Source organism: Penicillium argentinense, assembly GCF_028826775.1.
Source record: "Penicillium argentinense strain IBT 30761 chromosome Unknown utg000004l_segment0_segment0, whole genome shotgun sequence".
NCBI classification, from domain to species: Eukaryota; Fungi; Ascomycota; class Eurotiomycetes; order Eurotiales; family Aspergillaceae; genus Penicillium; species Penicillium argentinense.
Window position 1 is genome coordinate 821,740 of NW_026622663.1, and position 16,837 is coordinate 838,576.

General features: G+C 51.5%; 8 protein-coding genes across 8 annotated transcripts; 2 read left to right on the forward strand and 6 right to left on the reverse strand.

The window, feature by feature from the left end:
• Nucleotides 1-174: 174 nt before the first annotated feature.
• N7532_003251 (deoxyhypusine monooxygenase) lies at nt 175-1,263 on the reverse strand (the record flags this gene model as incomplete). Its single annotated transcript, XM_056615745.1, has 2 exons — nt 175-700; nt 776-1,263. The coding sequence occupies 2 exons, from the start codon at nt 1,261-1,263 to the stop codon at nt 175-177; spliced, it is 1,014 nt and encodes a 337-aa protein (XP_056476102.1).
• Nucleotides 1,264-4,097: 2,834 nt separating this feature from the next.
• N7532_003252 (uncharacterized protein) lies at nt 4,098-4,417 on the reverse strand (the record flags this gene model as incomplete). Its single annotated transcript, XM_056615746.1, has 2 exons — nt 4,098-4,336; nt 4,408-4,417. 2 exons carry the CDS (start codon nt 4,415-4,417, stop codon nt 4,098-4,100), a joined length of 249 nt encoding a protein of 82 aa, XP_056476103.1.
• Nucleotides 4,418-5,200: 783 nt separating this feature from the next.
• N7532_003253 (ETC complex I subunit) lies at nt 5,201-6,107 on the reverse strand (the record flags this gene model as incomplete). Its single annotated transcript, XM_056615747.1, has 3 exons — nt 5,201-5,510; nt 5,569-5,679; nt 5,749-6,107. The coding sequence occupies 3 exons, from the start codon at nt 6,105-6,107 to the stop codon at nt 5,201-5,203; spliced, it is 780 nt and encodes a 259-aa protein (XP_056476104.1).
• A 168-nt stretch (nt 6,108-6,275) lies between these two features.
• On the forward strand, nt 6,276-6,927 carry N7532_003254 (F1F0 ATP synthase subunit f; the record flags this gene model as incomplete). Its single annotated transcript, XM_056615748.1, has 5 exons — nt 6,276-6,323; nt 6,396-6,410; nt 6,555-6,702; nt 6,759-6,824; nt 6,902-6,927. The coding sequence occupies 5 exons, from the start codon at nt 6,276-6,278 to the stop codon at nt 6,925-6,927; spliced, it is 303 nt and encodes a 100-aa protein (XP_056476105.1).
• An 883-nt stretch (nt 6,928-7,810) lies between these two features.
• N7532_003255 (uncharacterized protein) lies at nt 7,811-11,859 on the forward strand (the record flags this gene model as incomplete). Its single annotated transcript, XM_056615749.1, has 4 exons — nt 7,811-8,297; nt 8,358-8,522; nt 8,583-10,206; nt 10,254-11,859. 4 exons carry the CDS (start codon nt 7,811-7,813, stop codon nt 11,857-11,859), a joined length of 3,882 nt encoding a protein of 1,293 aa, XP_056476106.1.
• A 1,003-nt stretch (nt 11,860-12,862) lies between these two features.
• On the reverse strand, nt 12,863-13,773 carry N7532_003256 (uncharacterized protein; the record flags this gene model as incomplete). Its single annotated transcript, XM_056615750.1, is given in 4 exon segments — nt 12,863-13,383; nt 13,398-13,606; nt 13,622-13,656; nt 13,672-13,773. 4 exon segments carry the CDS (start codon nt 13,771-13,773, stop codon nt 12,863-12,865), a joined length of 867 nt encoding a protein of 288 aa, XP_056476107.1.
• Nucleotides 13,774-13,844: 71 nt separating this feature from the next.
• N7532_003257 (uncharacterized protein) lies at nt 13,845-14,130 on the reverse strand. The gene is made up of 2 exons (XM_056615751.1): nt 14,051-14,130; nt 13,845-13,947 (listed from the first exon to the last, which is right to left on the reverse strand). Exon 2 carries the CDS (start codon nt 13,937-13,939, stop codon nt 13,847-13,849), a length of 93 nt encoding a protein of 30 aa, XP_056476108.1. The 5' UTR covers nt 13,940-13,947; nt 14,051-14,130; the 3' UTR covers nt 13,845-13,846.
• A 752-nt stretch (nt 14,131-14,882) lies between these two features.
• N7532_003258 (Mg2+ transporter protein CorA-like/Zinc transport protein ZntB) lies at nt 14,883-16,526 on the reverse strand (the record flags this gene model as incomplete). The annotated part of the gene is made up of 5 exons (XM_056615752.1): nt 14,883-15,092; nt 15,114-15,319; nt 15,826-16,084; nt 16,139-16,337; nt 16,396-16,526. 5 exons carry the CDS (start codon nt 16,524-16,526, stop codon nt 14,883-14,885), a joined length of 1,005 nt encoding a protein of 334 aa, XP_056476109.1.
• Nucleotides 16,527-16,837: the final 311 nt, after the last annotated feature.

Sequence of the window (16,837 nt, forward strand, 5' to 3'; positions counted from 1 at the left end):
TTACTTTTGACCACAGGGAAACAATGAACAACTGATCGAAAAAGCTAGAGCAAAAGCAAAAAGGGAAGGGTGTGCAAGTATGGGACAAGGGTCTATTGGGTTGTATAACAGAGAGTATCAAATAACGACGTTACGAACTTTTTTCCAATTCATCAATTCATTCAAGATCATCCTTCATGCCGCGGAAACCGGGGTGGCAGCTCCGTCCGGAATCAATGCGTATTCAACCTCTCCGTTCTTCTCAAACTCGGCCATATCGAGGGCCACAATGACACTGTCGCGCACAACCTGCTCGGGGTCGTTCAAGAACTTCTTGAGGGTCTCTTCCACGCCCTCCTCGTCGCCCAGGCTGCCCAGAGCCTCGGCGGCCTCGTGACGCACCATACCTTCCTCTTGAATGTTGCTCAGGCAGGTTGTAAGGCAGGGGATAGAGGCGGGGTGGCAGAGTTGACCAAAGACGAAGGCGATCTCGTGACGGAACAGGGCAGAGGGGTCGTTCAGACCCTTGGCAAGCGCGTTGATGGCGCCGACGGCGGTGGGGAGGTCAGGGGGAGAGGCGAGGTCGCGGAGACCGAACATAGCCCGGTATCTTTGAAAGAGAGGAAGCTTGGTATCGAGCAGGGTCTTCTCGAGGTCGGGAATGGAGGGCTCGCTGGCCTGCAGGGGCATAGGGGGAGCAGGGTCAATGGAGGTGAAGTCACTGCACAATCGAACAAAAATACATTAGTAAACTCCATCCCAACTCCAAAATTATGTTTCAAGGTGTAAATCATACCTAGGTTTCAACTTCTCAGCCTTCCTCTCCTCGGAGTTCTCCCAAATGATACGGTCGACAGCGATGTCGCAAGTCTCCCGAATAATCTCCAACTCATTCTTATCATCACGCAGCTTCTTCAGCAGGTCCAAGCTGTCATCATATCCCAGGGCGCCGAGGGCCTCAGCGGCCTCATGGCGGCACATCGCATCCTCGTCAACATCCTTCACGACTTGCTGCAGGTACGAAACAGAGTCGCGGTTCAGAGTCTGACCCAGGCAGTAGGCAAGCTCGTGCTTCAGCAGCGCCGAGCGCGACACGAAACCAGCGGCGATCGCCTGGATCGCGGGGAGGGTCTGTTCGGTAGGAGGCTGCAGGCAAGCCAGGTGCTTAAGGGAGAAGAGAGCGCGGAATCGGCGAGCGAGAGGCTCGGCCTCGGAGACGAGGACCTTGCGAAGGGCCAGGACGGTCTGGTCGACGCCGTGGTCCTCGGTGGCTTCGGGCGCCATGTTGGGTATCAAAAGGGACAAAGGGAATGGAGGGAATGGTGGATTGGAAAAGTTGGCGATGATCTTATCATCGATTTTTAGGGTGGGGTGGCGGGGCTCAATCTGTGCCTGTGCCGATTCGGCTTGTGTTGATCCGCGCAACCTATCAAATGGGGCTTAGCACCATCCTCTCTCTACATCCTACCCTAGGACATCCTACGGTACCGTGTTATACGAGACAATCCTTCTTTGGGATTCGAACTTGAGGCAAAAAAAAGTATTCAATTTCAACAAAGAACTTATCGACAAAGAAAGAACCCCACATTATGACTTCTGAATGGCCTCCGTCGTTCTTTCAAGTCGCGCGCCAAGATCTTGATTAACACAAGAAAACAGAGCTAAGCAGAGTCAGCTTACCATTCCGAAATTTCTGAAATTTATGGGTATACTGGGGTAACGAGGCGACTTACATATACCTCTCGCGCAATTGCGTTGAGTCGACGCCTTTGATGGTCGAAGCAAGATTTCCAATCAGTCTGTCCTGATGTCCTGGATCCCGTCCAATGATCTTCCAGAGTGCGGCCGGTTGTACAAAATCTTCGGCACAGATGTGGCTCGTACAACATACCACTTCTCCAACCCATTTCTCATTTTCGTGATCTGACTCAACGAACTAGCCTGGACGAATTTGGAGTCCTGGTAGTATTTGAGCGAGTGGGGCGATGGTCAGACATAATTAGGATCTGAACCGTAGTTTTCATCAAATCTCATCTTTGCGTCTCGTTGGAACGGACAATATACGGGGGCTTTGGCGGCATTTGTAGGGATTATTCATAGTTGACCCCGATATGATAGCGGGCTGCATCGGGATAGGCGTAAAAGCATGCTTGCAAAACTGCGAGTAGGTTAGATGATAAATTAAAAGCATGATATGATTAAAGGAATAAGACGGACCTGCATCGGCCGATGCTGCCCATCCTGGCACCATCGTAGACGGAGAAAATGCCGCATACTCGATATCGGTGAACTAGTTTCGGGGTTGTCACAATCCGACTTCCACTCTAAAAAGCCACAATCATAGAGGATCGTACATTACGATTGATTGTCAGTTTTCTCAGTTTTCCAATATTTCTCGGGGGAAAGTCCCCATGTGGCCCAACTCTCGTCATGTCGAAGTATTCCATCGATAATTTTCTGCCTCTGAGGGATCCATGACTTGAACATAGACATCCCTCACCGGGTAATCTTTCCTATTATTAGCGTGGTAGAGATCATTGATAATATGATTTGGGTTCTCTCCAGCCATCATGGTCGCTTCTTCTCTGGTGAAGTTTTTGATACCTTGTCGAGTTTTGATGTGAACTTTGATGTACTTGAATGTTCCGTCCTATTTGCACCCACATCGGTTATTCTTGGGATGGAATGACCGGAAGTCAATTTATTATTTCTGACATTCTTGGTGAACTTGAATGTGTGTCCACTATAACCATTGAGATGTCGAACCGATTGTGGAGTTCCCAGTCACTGAACAGCTGTATAAGTTCATGAATTCTTTCTGGGTTGCCAGTATGGAAGCTTAATCATGTTAGAACAGCCCTTGAGAATGTAATTGGTCTTCATACTCCCAAAACTACGCTCGTCAGTTTATCTGTTTCATTCCAGGCCGACTTCACTTACCATATTCCAATCCTGCAAATGAGTCGCCGGATGCGTCTTGTGCGACCGGTTCATCGAGGGAAACTTGATCGGATCGCGGATGAAGAAAACACGCTACATGGACGTAAGCAAAAGCCTCAGTCCAGCTTTTCCTCTCCCTTACATTATTGTCAAACACCAAATCCAGATTCCCGTCATCGGTATAGAGTTCCATAGCCCAACCATGAACATCCCGAGACGTGTCCGCGGCGCCAGATTCACCGGCAACAAGCGAAACGCGAAGGAGGACAGGAAACTTTTTGCCAGCCTTGTTGAGGAAGCTGGCACGTATGATATCTGAGCAATCGGCCCTTGCTTCGAACTCTCCGTAAGCCCTGGTATTCTCGTCAACAATTGTCTCAAGCCGTTGCGGATACACTCACCCTGTTGCTTTTGCATGGACCACTCTTATATTTTACTGTCAGTTTATCAGGTAATTCTTGCTCATATAATCCACGCGCGCCTCTCCGGGATTCTCTTGCGAGAGAAATGAGCAATTGTCTCTAGTAGTTGGGTGTCCTGGAGTAGACCGAGAGTGCCGCCTTGGTTATTTCGCAATGAAACGTCGTTGCTGCTGCTTGCGAAAGGACAGCCTGTTGCAGTTAAGTGAGGTGTTTCTTCCGTCGAAGAGGCATTGCTTACCTTCGGCCAGTGTATAATACTGTTCTGACAGGACGAAGGCTGGGTTTTCCTGGGAGCTTTAACACGAGCGGCGAGTTGTACGTTCTTGAAATTTCTGAGAATCTCCAAGGTAATTGAGGTCATGATCATCGAAAGTATCTTTTGTTGATTTTCCTTTCGCGTTTCTAGTTAGTTACTATAGTCCTAATATTACGTCACACCTACTCACCTCCCCAAGGACCTACGAATGAGTGAGCTCATTGTCCAATGTAGGAGCCCCGAGATTTTCTCTCTTTTCAAAAGGTAAGCTTCTCATTTGGTCCGATATTTATGTAGCGGTTTTTTATCATGAACATTTAAGTGGCTGGTCAATTAACTCCAAGCGCCCTCGCATTCGATCCGGCACATCCGAAAATCGTGTTGAGCTGATCAACGCAAATACATATAGGTACCAATGTGATACGACAGCTTCGGGTACTCAATATTCAAGATCAAGCATTCATTCATTTCAATTTTATCTAGCAATCGTATGACACAGTTTACATCAAGCCAGCATAGGTCTGACCGTTTTCTTCCAGCTCCTCATCTTCATGCAAGTAGTCCTTCATCTTATCCATCTCCCCTTTATTGTTCATTTCCTGCTTCGCAGTATTATTCTCGTCCTCGTCGTGGTCTTCATGGTGATCTTTCATCTTCTCCTCGGTCTGCTGACCCATATGGTGGTGGAGGATTCGCTCGAAAAAGCCCTCATGTTCATGGGGAGGTTGAGCCTTGCTTTCTGCAGATAGTCAGTTTCGCAGGATAGGATGGAAGAAAAGGAAGACAAATCTTGTGGAAGAAGTAACTCACGGTCGGACATGATGTCTGTTGTGTCCACTCGATAAAGGTTACTCGTTCGATAGGATGAAGTTATGCAGGGCGATATTCCGGCTGTGATGGTAGAATGCTAGCCGGGCGGCGGAGATCATACCCTTAAATATATGCTCGACCACAGCGGGGAACAATGGAACAGCTATGTCATTGCGAGGAGCTTCACAATGCATAATGGGAACTTTCCAAGGCGACTGTCTTGTTATAGGCTGCTAGAGTGGTGAGCGCATCATCGACCCCATCCCGGCACCTTGGGTGTCGAGTGTGGGGAAAGTCTATTAGGTGCATCCAGTGCTTCTATAACTTTGCGGTTTTGCATAACGACATATCGTATCGACCAGCACGTGGCGTTTTGATTTCCCTTTTTTTGTAACAAGCTTCCAGTGGTTTTGAATATAAAAAAGGTGGTGGGTGTGGATTAGTCATATATTTCTTCTTCACTGCCACAAGACCGATATCTACTTGATCGACAGGCCTAGCAATGAACGTAAGGTCCCGGGAGAATGCATGCAAATAATTGTTTTGATGCAAGCCTTGACATATCACCGACCGAATTTTTCTTCCTGCCTTCGTAAGTAACCGAGGACGATGTCCAAAGAGCATGAAACCGAGTCCCAGGCTGTCACTAAGAACAACACCACCGAACTACCGCCAAAAGGAACGTTTCCGCGGCAGAATTGAGCAGAGATAATGAAATCGTTGAAATGGGTCTGATTTTGATCGAGAAAAGGAAAACCGCAAAAAATATGTACATAATACACAGACAGCACAATCATTTGGTTTTGATGTGCTTGAGCTTCCTGTGCTCGTGAAGGAAGTTGTTCGCGTAAGCCTTAGGCACAAAGCGGCGCTCATTTGGCTCCTGAACGAAGTACTCGTAGCCCTGCTTCTGGGCGAAAGCAATGGCATCCTCCTTGGACTTGAACTTAATGTTGGTGCCCTGCATGCCGTCGGCGGACGACTGCCATCCCATCAGCGGGTTCTCCCAACGGTGGCCCTTCTGCAGGATGTCCCAGTCCATACGCCAGTGGTGAGAGTGCCAGGTGCCGGACTGAGAGGCGGGCTTCGCGGGGCGGTAGATGCTATATATCTCGTTAGCTTGTGGTCTATCGATCGGGGAAACTCGAGAAAACTGCATACCGGACCGTGCGGGCCTGAAGGTCAGTGGGAGCACCAGACAAAACAGCGGCGGGAAGAGTAGTGCCGGGCTCACTGCCATCCATCACACGCTTGGGGACCGGGGAGAATGATCTGTGAAAAAGAGATATGGCGATTAGCGAAAGGGTTTTGCGCACGGCATTGATGGCGGGGAGAACGTACGAGGTGCCGTGGTCGATAGTAGCCTCATAATCGGGCTGGTGACGAGCCAGAGACTGAGCAGGGCTCTGCTTGTTGATCAAGGAGCTGCCCTTGTGGGTGTCGGTGGGAGCATCGGCCGGGCTGGTCTTGACCTGGTCGGCGGGGTTGGAAACAAAGCGGGCATTGAGGGGGGCAGCCAACCGGGCGGCGCGAAGGCGAGCGACGCCGCCAACTCGGAGAAGCGACATTCTGGACGGAGGGGGAGTTGGGAGAAGAATGAGGTCGACAACGCAGCAGATGGTCGAGGAGGCCTTGCGCGGATCGAAGTGCAGGTCACGGCACATCCGAAAAGGGACTAGCGCGGCTTGGCAGCAGGCCATTCCGACCACCCGCTTCCCGAACGTACGCAAGTTCTCTCCCCTCTGCATCATCAATCCCCGGTTCACTTGCGCTGCGAATCGCCGTATGTTTCTCCCGATCACGCTCTTGCTCTCTTTCGCACCTGCGTTCATTGCGACCTGCTTCTGACTCCTTCTAGTCCCGACAAGATGAGCTACATCGTCCGCCGTGGTCTGTCGACCCTGATCCCTCCCAAGGTACGATACCCTCGAATTGATACCCAAAATGACCGTCGTGCCTTTGTTTCATGATACTAATTGACATCCTAGATCGCCTCCCCCAACGTGAGTTCCCTGAATGCCCTTCTTTCCTCGAATGCACCTCGCACCCCTCTCGGCCCCGTCCCTTCCCGAAGGCTTTTTCGTGCCGACTAAAAGCCATATACATCACTCTTTGCTCCCCGGACAACGGCTAACATATTTGTGAAGGCCATTGGTGCTGCCCAGGATGCTGCCCGCATGGAGCGCGTCGTGAACTTTTACGCCGGTCTCCCCCGTGGCCCTGCTCCCCAGGTCAAGCCCACCGGCATCCTCGGTCGCTACAAGGCCCGCTACTTCGACCAGAACTCCGGCGTCCGTAAGTTTTAATATATTGGTTGAGATAAGTAGAGTGACATAATCTGACTGGAACAGCCATCGTCCACGCCATCGCTGGTATCCTAATCCTCGGCTACAGCATGGAGTACTACTTCCACCTCCGTAAGTTTCGCGCGAGGCTTCGCCTTATCCAGTCTGTTGCTCGGCCTGTTCCACACGCTAACGAAGTGTTACTACAGGTCACCACAAGAACCACCCTCACTAAACTGATTTCTTTTGATTCAATCATGGGAGGAGGACTGATGTACATACTGCATCCTCTGACCCAGAGCAAGGCAGTGTAGGAATTAGAGAGCCATCCTGGAATCTCATTTTGTCTCATTATAATAGTTTTATTTTCCCATTTACCCGGTCTGTTTCCCATCTTTAGTGGCAGGGATCCGATCTATAATTGTAGTATTTAAAAGTAGAGGGAGGTAATGATGCTAGGGCGCCGGGAGGAAACCGCCGCACCAGCTCAAATCATACCACACATACTCGTAAATAGTGGGCTTTTTGTCCCCTGTCGCACGGCGCAAAGGAAACATTGTGTGAGAGTTTCTCAGGCACTACTAAGTCTACTGTCGTTATAAATACCGCTTTCGTTGCCTGGTTCCTGCCTAAATTGTCGTGGGCGGCCACTGCGAAACCTCTCACTTGCCCGGATGGCACTAACCGAAAACAGCCAACACTCAGCTTCAAACCCGAGAACCATCGACAACGCAGCCAACCTTCCCCATCAACACCCCTCTTTCTCCCGACCACATCCCTATCACCCTCCTTCCTATCCCGGGAGTTCCTGGCGGTTTTCCTCGCGCGCCTTTCGATTCCGCCCGCTCTCCGAAACACGATTACCCGGCGTTCTCAGCTCCTGGAGGTTGGCCGCCCAACTTCCCCTTCCCTGGTTGTGAAATCCCGATCTTTGAGGGTGCAACCAGTCCAGCGAGCAGTTCTACCGCGGCGATTCTTGAGACCTGACCATAGGTACGCTATCGCCAGTTTCTTCCCCGATACTATGCGAGCGTGACCTGGCGGCTGCCCGCTCACGTCTCGCTCGATTTCATCCAACTAGATTTCTTCAAGCGCAGTTCTGACCGACGTCACATTCGATGTCCGCTACAGACTCAAAAATTGTTATGGCAGAGCAGAGCAGCCGCGATGTGGTAGATCAGTCCCTGTCGGGCGGCGAGCCTTCGCCTTCCGACGTTCCTGCGAGCACCAACGACAAGTTCACTGCTGGAGGGGACGAGGGGGAGACCAAGCATATCGCGACGAACCTGACTACACAATCTTCAACAGATCCGCAATCGAACCACGACACGAGATGCACGCCCGACCCTCAGAGCGAGAATATCGGGGCAGGATTGGTTGCGTCTAGAGCACTCGAACTGAACGGAGGGGGATCAGCTTCGGATGCTGGGGACGATACAGCTTCACAAGGTGGTTCGGAGTCAGATGCCAGCCGAACAGATGGAAGACACCACACTCGTACCGGCTCCGTCAAGAAACCTGCTACCTTCAAACCCGTTTCCTTTGCCAAATTTGCCGTACCAAAGGCTCCCGGAGCTGCTGCGCCACCTAAGGCTCCAGAGAAAGGTAGGCAAAAAAGAGTGAAAGCGAGTGCTGTTCTGAATTTGATAACTAATACGATCGTAGTTCCCTCTACTTCGACTACTCCCCTCGGAACACCGCAACCAAGCTCTAGGCCACGATTGGTAGCGAAGACCACACCTGGTAACTCTCTGTCAAAGTCCGGATCCAACACTGCGAAACCGGGAGGAACGGGGCCAGATCCGAACCAGGTCTGGAACAAAAACAGACGTAAGTTTTGTCGCAACTACGAAGTCCTAATTGGCTTAAATAACCTTCTTTATGATTTAGCCGTCCAGCCAACTCCGACGAAGCACCTCACCGATGAAGAGCTAAAGCAGCAATATGGTATCCACATGACATCTCGGATCCAAGAAGACGGCGGCGGCGGCTCGGAAGCCAAATGGGCTGATATTGATGATGACGAGGATGATTGGGCTCCGGAGACCATTGAGTGGACCGATGGAACGAAGGTCACTCTCACTCACAATGACAATGCGCCTCCCCCAGAGAATATCCAGGAAGAGCCGAAGCAAGATGCAACACCTGATACTATCACCGCAAAGGACCCCGTCAAGATCGCAGCCCCCAAGCCTACAACATCGGTTGGACCGAATCCGACTGTACTTCGACTCGGAGGCAACGCTGAGCGCAAGGCCAAGGGTGCTAGTATCTCATCTAACGACAGAGTCCCTTCTGGATCTACAAGCCCTGCACCTCCCCCGGCTAAATCACCATGGGCAGCTCTGCCTCCAGTGGAGAGAGTCTCGCCAGTCAATCAGACAGCTCACCCCCTACCTCCCTCGCGCGTTCCCCCTCACTATCAGCACCGGGACGACCATTATCATGCATCGTTGCCTCCTCAAGAAATCGCCGCCGACGATTTCAATCGTCAATGGCGGGATTCCCCGCCGGGTGCGCCGCGTGAGCTGTTCAACTCACGTTCCGGCCGGTATGAACCGGTGCCGGATAACCGACGACCATCATGGCGGCATGATCAGGGCCCTCGAGCTCCGGCTGTGCTGCAGCGGTCTGGTCAGGATATGAATGGACCGGCAGAGCCCTCTGCCGCTTTCCAGACCCACCGGCATCACCAGGAGGGCATGGGTTGGAATCGCCGTCGTACATCATCTAATGTAAGTGGTGGTAGTGGAGGATATGGGCGTCGCCCGTCGTTTGGCCGTGTGGATGGACCTCCCCGGCACTTCGAGGCTCGGCGAGGTTCTCTGTCGAATGGTATGGTAGACCCTGCTCTGATGGAACGTGACTACGGTCATCACTACGATGCGACCCCAAGACATCATCCTAGCGCGCCTATTCAAGCTTCTCCGGCTGCGAGTGTTGGGGGCAGTGTGGCAGCTGAGAATCCATCTGCGGCGGTCCCTGAGGCGCCACAGGAAGACCCAGTTGCGCTCCAGGAGCGGATCATGAAGGAGACGCGCATGCTGGCCCGGCAGCGGCGCTTGGAGCAGGAAGAGCAGGAGAGACAAGCGAAGGAGGAGCGCATCCGGCAGAAACTGGCGGCGTTGGGCCCACCCCCGGACAAGCCGCGCAAGGACAGTGAATCCCGCAAGGCCCCACCCACAGCTTCGGCTTCAGTGAATGCGCCAGTGAATTCACCCCCCAAACCCCCCGTCCCTGAACCCAGCGGCGAGACCACACAATATGGCTTGATCAAGATTCACCCTCCCGATTCGATCAAGAAACCAGTGAATGCCAGCGAGCGGGACCGTGGCGCCGAGAAGCACGCGTCCAAGCCGCCCGCCATTCACTCCCGCCAGACCACTTCTCCCCGCGACATAAAACGTGAACCTGTCCACCCCCGCCTTCCAACCCAACTCAACTTCCGCAACCTCTTCCTCCACACCAGACGCAACCTCAATCTTCAGATCAAAGTCCCCCACAAGAGTCGAGTGTGCCTGAACACGCCGACCAGTGGCGTGGAGGCTTGAACACCGCCAGCTCCTATCCACCCTGGTCCACTAACGCCAACCTCGCTGCGACCTCGCCTTCAGTCAAAAACCCCTGGAAGCCGCTGAGTAGCGATCGCACTCTCGGTAACGGTATCTTCGATCAAGCCCTTGGAGGATTCCCTCCACGAGAACTGCCTTTACGAAGCAGCCTGGGTCTGGACCAGCCAGCAATGTCTGCTCAGACTTTATCGGGGCCCCAGGAGGCCACGGCCCTCCCTTCTCTGCCATCCCCCGAGACCACCCTCCCTGCGTACGAACCTCTGAGCCCCATCGGCCGTCCGGGTCCCATTGCACCTCCCGGCTCTCGTACGGGCATTTCGTTCCCGATTCCGGCTGCCTTGCAGCGCACAGTGGGCACCTGGGGCAGCTTCCATGCACTTTCCCGCGAAAAGGAAATCGAAGAGGGGAAGCAGAGGCGCATCGACTTTGAAAAGGCGCGCCAGGATGACCAACGCTCGGCCCCATTGGAGGCCACTTCCTCCTGGAAGAAGCCTAAGCCTTTGCCCGAGGGACGGGTCAAGCGGGACGATGTGGAAGAGAAGAAGCTTAACAACAATGCTTCACCCTCTAACCCGCTGACTGGGCTTGATGCTGTCGCTGATGGCCTCCCCTTTACGGATAACGGCCGCCCTCTTGCTAGTGTCCCTGTACGCAGCTCGCGATTCTTCCCTCACGCCACCGAACAGCCAAAGCGCAAGGCTTCTGCCAAGGTTGAACACTCACGAAGCCCCTCCCCTCCTCCTCCCGAGGAGTCGAGCCACCCTGTGTACGGCGGTCGTTCTGGTCGCCCTCACGTGCACCTTCCGAACCCCAAGCCGGTCGTCAAGCTTCCCCAGGCTGCCAAGGCTAAGGCCCATGGACCTCCTGTCCCTCCACCCACCTTCGCGTCGATGGCAGCTGCACCCCCGCGTGGCGTCCCGGCACCCGCAGGTGCGATTTCGTGGCAGGAGAAGATCAACGGTCTGTTCGGTAAGAAGACTCCTCCGGAGAAGAAGAGCTCTCTAGCAGTCACCTCCGCTACGAAGGAACCTCTCGATGTGCAGCGCCCTGCTACGGCTGTGCCTGTCTCTGTCTCTTTCCCAAGCAAGGACATTGGCTCCCAGAGCGGAGACGGAGACTTGGCCGTTCGCCAAGTCGATGAGCAGGATGAAATTTTCGAAGATCGTGAGCCAGGCTCTCAGCCTCCTGTCCGTGTTCCCAATATGGCTCCGCCTGCCGCCTGGCGTTCAGCTCCCGCGCCTTCGCAGGCTCCAATCCGCCCAAAGTATGGGAAGTTGCAATTCCAAACTGCCTATCCCTACCAGTTTGGACCAAGCGACAGGGATCATACTGGCCACCTTCAGGTTTTGATTCGCCTTCCCGGTTCCACTGAAGTGAAGACTGTTAGCCTTCCCAAGAAGGCTCAGGTACCGCGCCAGCAACGTTCTTCCTCCGGCTACAACAAGTCTCGTCGTGGTCCCAAGCCGCGTGACATTTCTGGCAACAATGCTCCGTCCAAGAAACCTTCTCCTCAGCAGGGCAGTGCCCCATCCTCCCACCGTCACCAGTCACGCAACGCAAACTGGGGTCCGCGAAAGGTCAGCCCTTCCAACTGAAGGGAAGGCCTTGCGGTCATTCTTTCGTGATGGCAATTTCTGGATGTGCTCGTTATTTCGGTTTTCTGGTCTCCGGTCAGCAATTTTATGGAAGATGGCTTAGTCATCGGATCAATTTCCTACATCATTTGTGATCTGCCCCATCCTCTTTTTTCAACTGTCAAACCAAAGGCACTTGTGTGAGTGATGGAGAGCATCAGACACATTTCATTCCACCTTAATCTCTCTACCTCTCTACCTTTCCCCCACCCTTCATCACCGCAACGCTTTCTTCGTGTTATGTACTTTTTTTCTGTCTTTTTACCTGCCGCCACAGCTGTGCGCGCTGCAACATGAGCAATGAGGGTGGTTCTGCTTTTTGAAATGGTTTTCAATGAGGATGGTTTCGCACCAAGACACTATGCTGATTTCGAGGCGTTCCTGTCGTGGAAATTGTTACTGGTTTCCACCTTCATGCCATGAATCAGATGATGCGAGTCTAATCCGTCTGCGTGTTAATTTTCATTTACGGCGCAAGCTCTCTTGCCACCAGGCATTTTACTGGCATGCCATTTACATGATGGCGGCGCAGGCCTAGGTTTGCCGGATTTATGATAGTGCTCCCTCAGCCAATATCAAGTATGCAACTTGAATACGTTTCACTTTCTTGGTAAATTGTAGGAAGATTTACGTTTTCGTTATAAGCTTGTCATGTAGACCTACCTTCCGAATCAATTCAGTGCTTTAATCTCTTCGCAGCACCCCAAGTTGCCCTAGAGGCATGCTGCTTACACTCGTTCATATTTGTTTACAGATTCAACATCAACGAATTTTCTGGTTTTGACCGACTAGCCTCTAGCCTCCTAATCACAGCTGTCCTCAGCATTGGCATTCACCTAGCATTCTCATCCTCTTCGATTTGTTCAACTTCCACATCAACTCAACAGCCTCTCCAGTCTCAATGACACTTGCATGACCGACGAATGACAAAAGACGCTGTCGTCGATAGTAAATATCCGTAATGTCAAACACGCATTTTCTTCTCGGCATAATTGTGACCAGTAATCAAAATGATCATAAAGAACGTCCCGATAATACTAGGTGGAACATTGGAGACCAGCTGACCTGTCAAGCTCCAACGCGTCGCACTAGAAGCCACAATGCATCCTATAGTGAGAGAAACCCCGGAAACAACCCTAAACAAGTGCGAACTGAGGGTGTTGATGTAGCGTGAAATGCGCTGGCTCAGCGAGGGAGCCTTCAGTCGACCATACGGAATCGGCATCAACAGTCCATAATACAATGCCATATCATGCTTTTCCAGAGCCCGGATTTGCTCGTTAGTGTATTCGCTGACCTTGCTCTGAATATTGCGCAGCACAAAACTATCGAACAGACCAACCAGCCCAGCATAAGTGCCGATGGGAAGCCACCAGGGGTTGTTGAACTCGAAAACTGGACCGACGGCCACCCAGGTGATGATGACAATCACAAGGAAGATGATACTCGCGAGTGTACCGATAACATCTCCATAGTAGAAGATCGCTACCTGGAGTTACCCTTGGGAGGCATGATATCCTCCGTTTTATATGGAATTGAATCCTTGCTGAGTCGACGGAGCTCTCCCTCAAGCGTTGCGTCCAACTTGAAAATGACGTCCGTGCAGATATTCGTATAAGTACAATAGCACTCACGCAGACAAGCCAAGAAAGCAAAGACAAGAGTCATCAACGCAGATGTCGCATAATTGGTATACAGTTGCCACCGACTCGACCAGACTCACTTACGCCCAAACTCCAACCACACGAAAACACCAATCTAGAATAGACCAACAGGAGCGACATGTCCGAAAATCTTCGCCGAAAAAATACTGACTCGAGCAAAAGGGCCTTGGGCACGCAGTCCTCGATCGAACGGAGGCAGGGTCTCATTCATGCACAGTTCAGACACACGAGCGATTCAATCCGGACCCAGCTACTCCTTCACTTGGCGAAGCATGCGTCCCTAGCTAGCGAAGCGGGATTGGAAACAAGCCATGGCTACCTGGAACTCGGAGTATGCACGAAGGAGCTGGCGCATGAGCGAGTCGAAGATGTAGCATAGGATAGCCTGGACGTCCGAGATTGCAGCCACCCAAATACCCGAATTGCCGTATCAAATGCAGTCCTGTGACGAGGAATAGGAACATGGGGTCTGATCCGGCGAATCTTACGGCTGCGTCGAGCCAGCGGTCGAGGAGTCGTGGGCTTGTCTTGACTGTGGAGTCAGTGACGCTCTCGGCAGTTGTACTAACTGGACTGTTCGCATTATCACCGTTGTCGTATAACTGTGTTCTTGGCTCCCTCAATGAGACATAGAAAAGATTGGCCTGAGGGACTTCATCTTGAAGGTTGTTCACGATAGACGCTAGATGTTTGATCTGAAGACGTGCTATCCTTGACTGGGTGGGCCACTTGACGGAACTGAGTAGTTAAAGTGGTTCTACCACTTAGCAGAGCGGCAATAGAATGACTTTTGTCCTGCCAGGCTGCCTGGGATGGAAAAGTTGGTTGGATGAGAGGCATTCATCAAGTTGTTATCATCCATTCGGTGCTGAAGAATGGAGAATTGAAGATGAGTCAAAGTTTGGCAGAGAGGAAATGGCCGGGATTCGGATGTAGAAGAGAACAATGCGCATGCGGGTGATACAGAGGAACGGGAAGAAGGGAAACAGTAGACACTCCTATTTTTTCTGCCCGTCCAAGTGAGTGCCCGGCTCGAGGTCCAAAATTGCTCAAACAACGAAAATCCCCTTGATGACTCCTCGGCTGGTGGCTATGCTGGGCCAGAAACCCATCTACCAAGACAATTCCTTCTATCCTTTTTAATTTTACTTTTCATTTTAGTCCCGAAATCGTCTCAACCCGCCTCTATTGGCGAATATCTTGGAATTGATATCTAGCTTCTCTTTGACGAGATAAATATCTCGCAATAAGCGCTGCTGCGGGTGCTGAATGACTTTGAATTGCTATAATCGTTTGTATCAGCGACAATGAATCTAGATATCAGTGCCCGAGTAGGCAACTGTATGGACTCGCGAGACATCTGATAGACTCTCGATAGATATCGAGCAAGTCCACAGTGTTGTTTCTCGAGTCACTTGACTGGATGTTTCCCATGACCAGAGCTAGAGCCAAGCCAGGCCCTACGGCTTCATAGGCCACGACATCAGTTCTGTCGTCAGTATAGCCATGAGAACGATCTCTACAATCGCACTCTTTAGAAATATCTCAGACTGAGCCGTATGCACCGACCCGGTTTGATTCGTAGGGTTGGAGAAATGTCGACACAGGATCAGGATCAGCATAAGTTTCTCGGTTCCGCAGTGCAGACTTTGACAGGCTCGCGGTCGTCACGAGCATCATTAAAAGATGCTGGAAGCCTTCAACCAGACTCGAGGGGATCCGATAGGTGTCTCTGTCTAATTCGTCATTCTCGGACACTGCATGTTGAATCTGAACAGCCAACTTCTCCAGTATGGTCAAGTACTCTCTAAGCCAGGAAAGAATATTCTGGCCCGCTCGTCGACAAATGAACGTCAAATATGTTGAGGTTCCAGTATAAGGCACCGAATTGTTGCCTCATTCCCAATCTCTGTTGGCATGCCTGTCCAGGGAAACCGGAGGCACTGAGCTTGATATGCGCTTCAAGCGCTCTTGCCACCATTATATTCTACATTCGGGAGATCTTTATGGAAGGACCCTGGTCGAGACCGATTATGAGGGATTTACTACTGTCAGGGGCTTGCCGCCCGTTCAGGAATAAATACCCCCAGAATGGCATGTAGACAGTTCAACACAACACAGTCAAGTCAAAGTTCTGCCAATTCATTAAGGTCGATTTGTCTAGCAGGCCCTCATTCTATATTCAGTGCTTCGTCGTAGCCCATCTCAACAAAATACTGGCCAACGTCCATGACCCACTGCGACTGGGAGCTTATAGCGGCACGCTGCTCAGGAGAAGCCTGAAGATGATGTGTAAATAAATGATCGCAAGCATCTGATTGCGAGGAGTATGCCATCTGAGTCTTGCACGTTGCGCACTCGTCGGGGTACTGGATGAGTAGCTCCAGATCAGTCCCTGCTCGAACGTCTGCGTACTTCGGATGACTTAGATCGGCCACAAAGAAGGACTTCACCATGCGGAACCGACGTGATCGCTTGGTCATTTCCTGCATGGCGGATATTTCGCACATCCGAGGTATGTTCTGAGTTCTTCGGTATTAGAAGCTGTTTGTACCAGGGGTGATTTGACAACATACCTCTATGAGATCCTGAACCGCTCCCCAAAACTTCTGACCAACATTGCAAGGGTATTCAAGAGGGATAAAGAAGTTGAAAAGACGACACAAGGTACAAAAGACCTCTTTGAGGTCTGCTTCCCACGGTGGATCCTTCACACTATTTTCGACATGTCCTTCTGTGGCGATGAAAGTAGGAAGCGAGATCGAATATTTTTTTCTTTATGACTGCATCCAAATCAAAATAAGAATTCGTGGGCGCGTCTTTGTAGAGCTACCGACGTTCCTTACTGCCAGTCCTGAGGAGCTGTGTATCTATGTGCGAAGACACATCATCAATTGTTTTTCCTCCTCGTCCACAACATTCCCTAGTCCATTTGAGTATTCTTTTTTGGTTTGGAATGGCCATCATTGGGTTTGTGGAAATGGCCGCTCAGGTTAGAACCTGTACTCTCTTCAGGTGGTGCTTTTTCCCGACCGGCCAAGTAAAGACTGGAGGGAAGCTCAAGCTGATACGGGGACCATTCTGACTTGCTTTTGAGTAGAGTCCATCTGATAAAAAGATTGGATGAAGCTGCGCGTGGCCCTTTCAGTCCTGTAGCGAGATTTCGCGGCATCGTTGCTCTCCTGCACGGAGAAGAAAGGAAACTCGACAAAGATAGCAGACTTCTCACTCGTCATCTTATCTATCACAGTGGAGTCCAAACCTACGCAACGTGA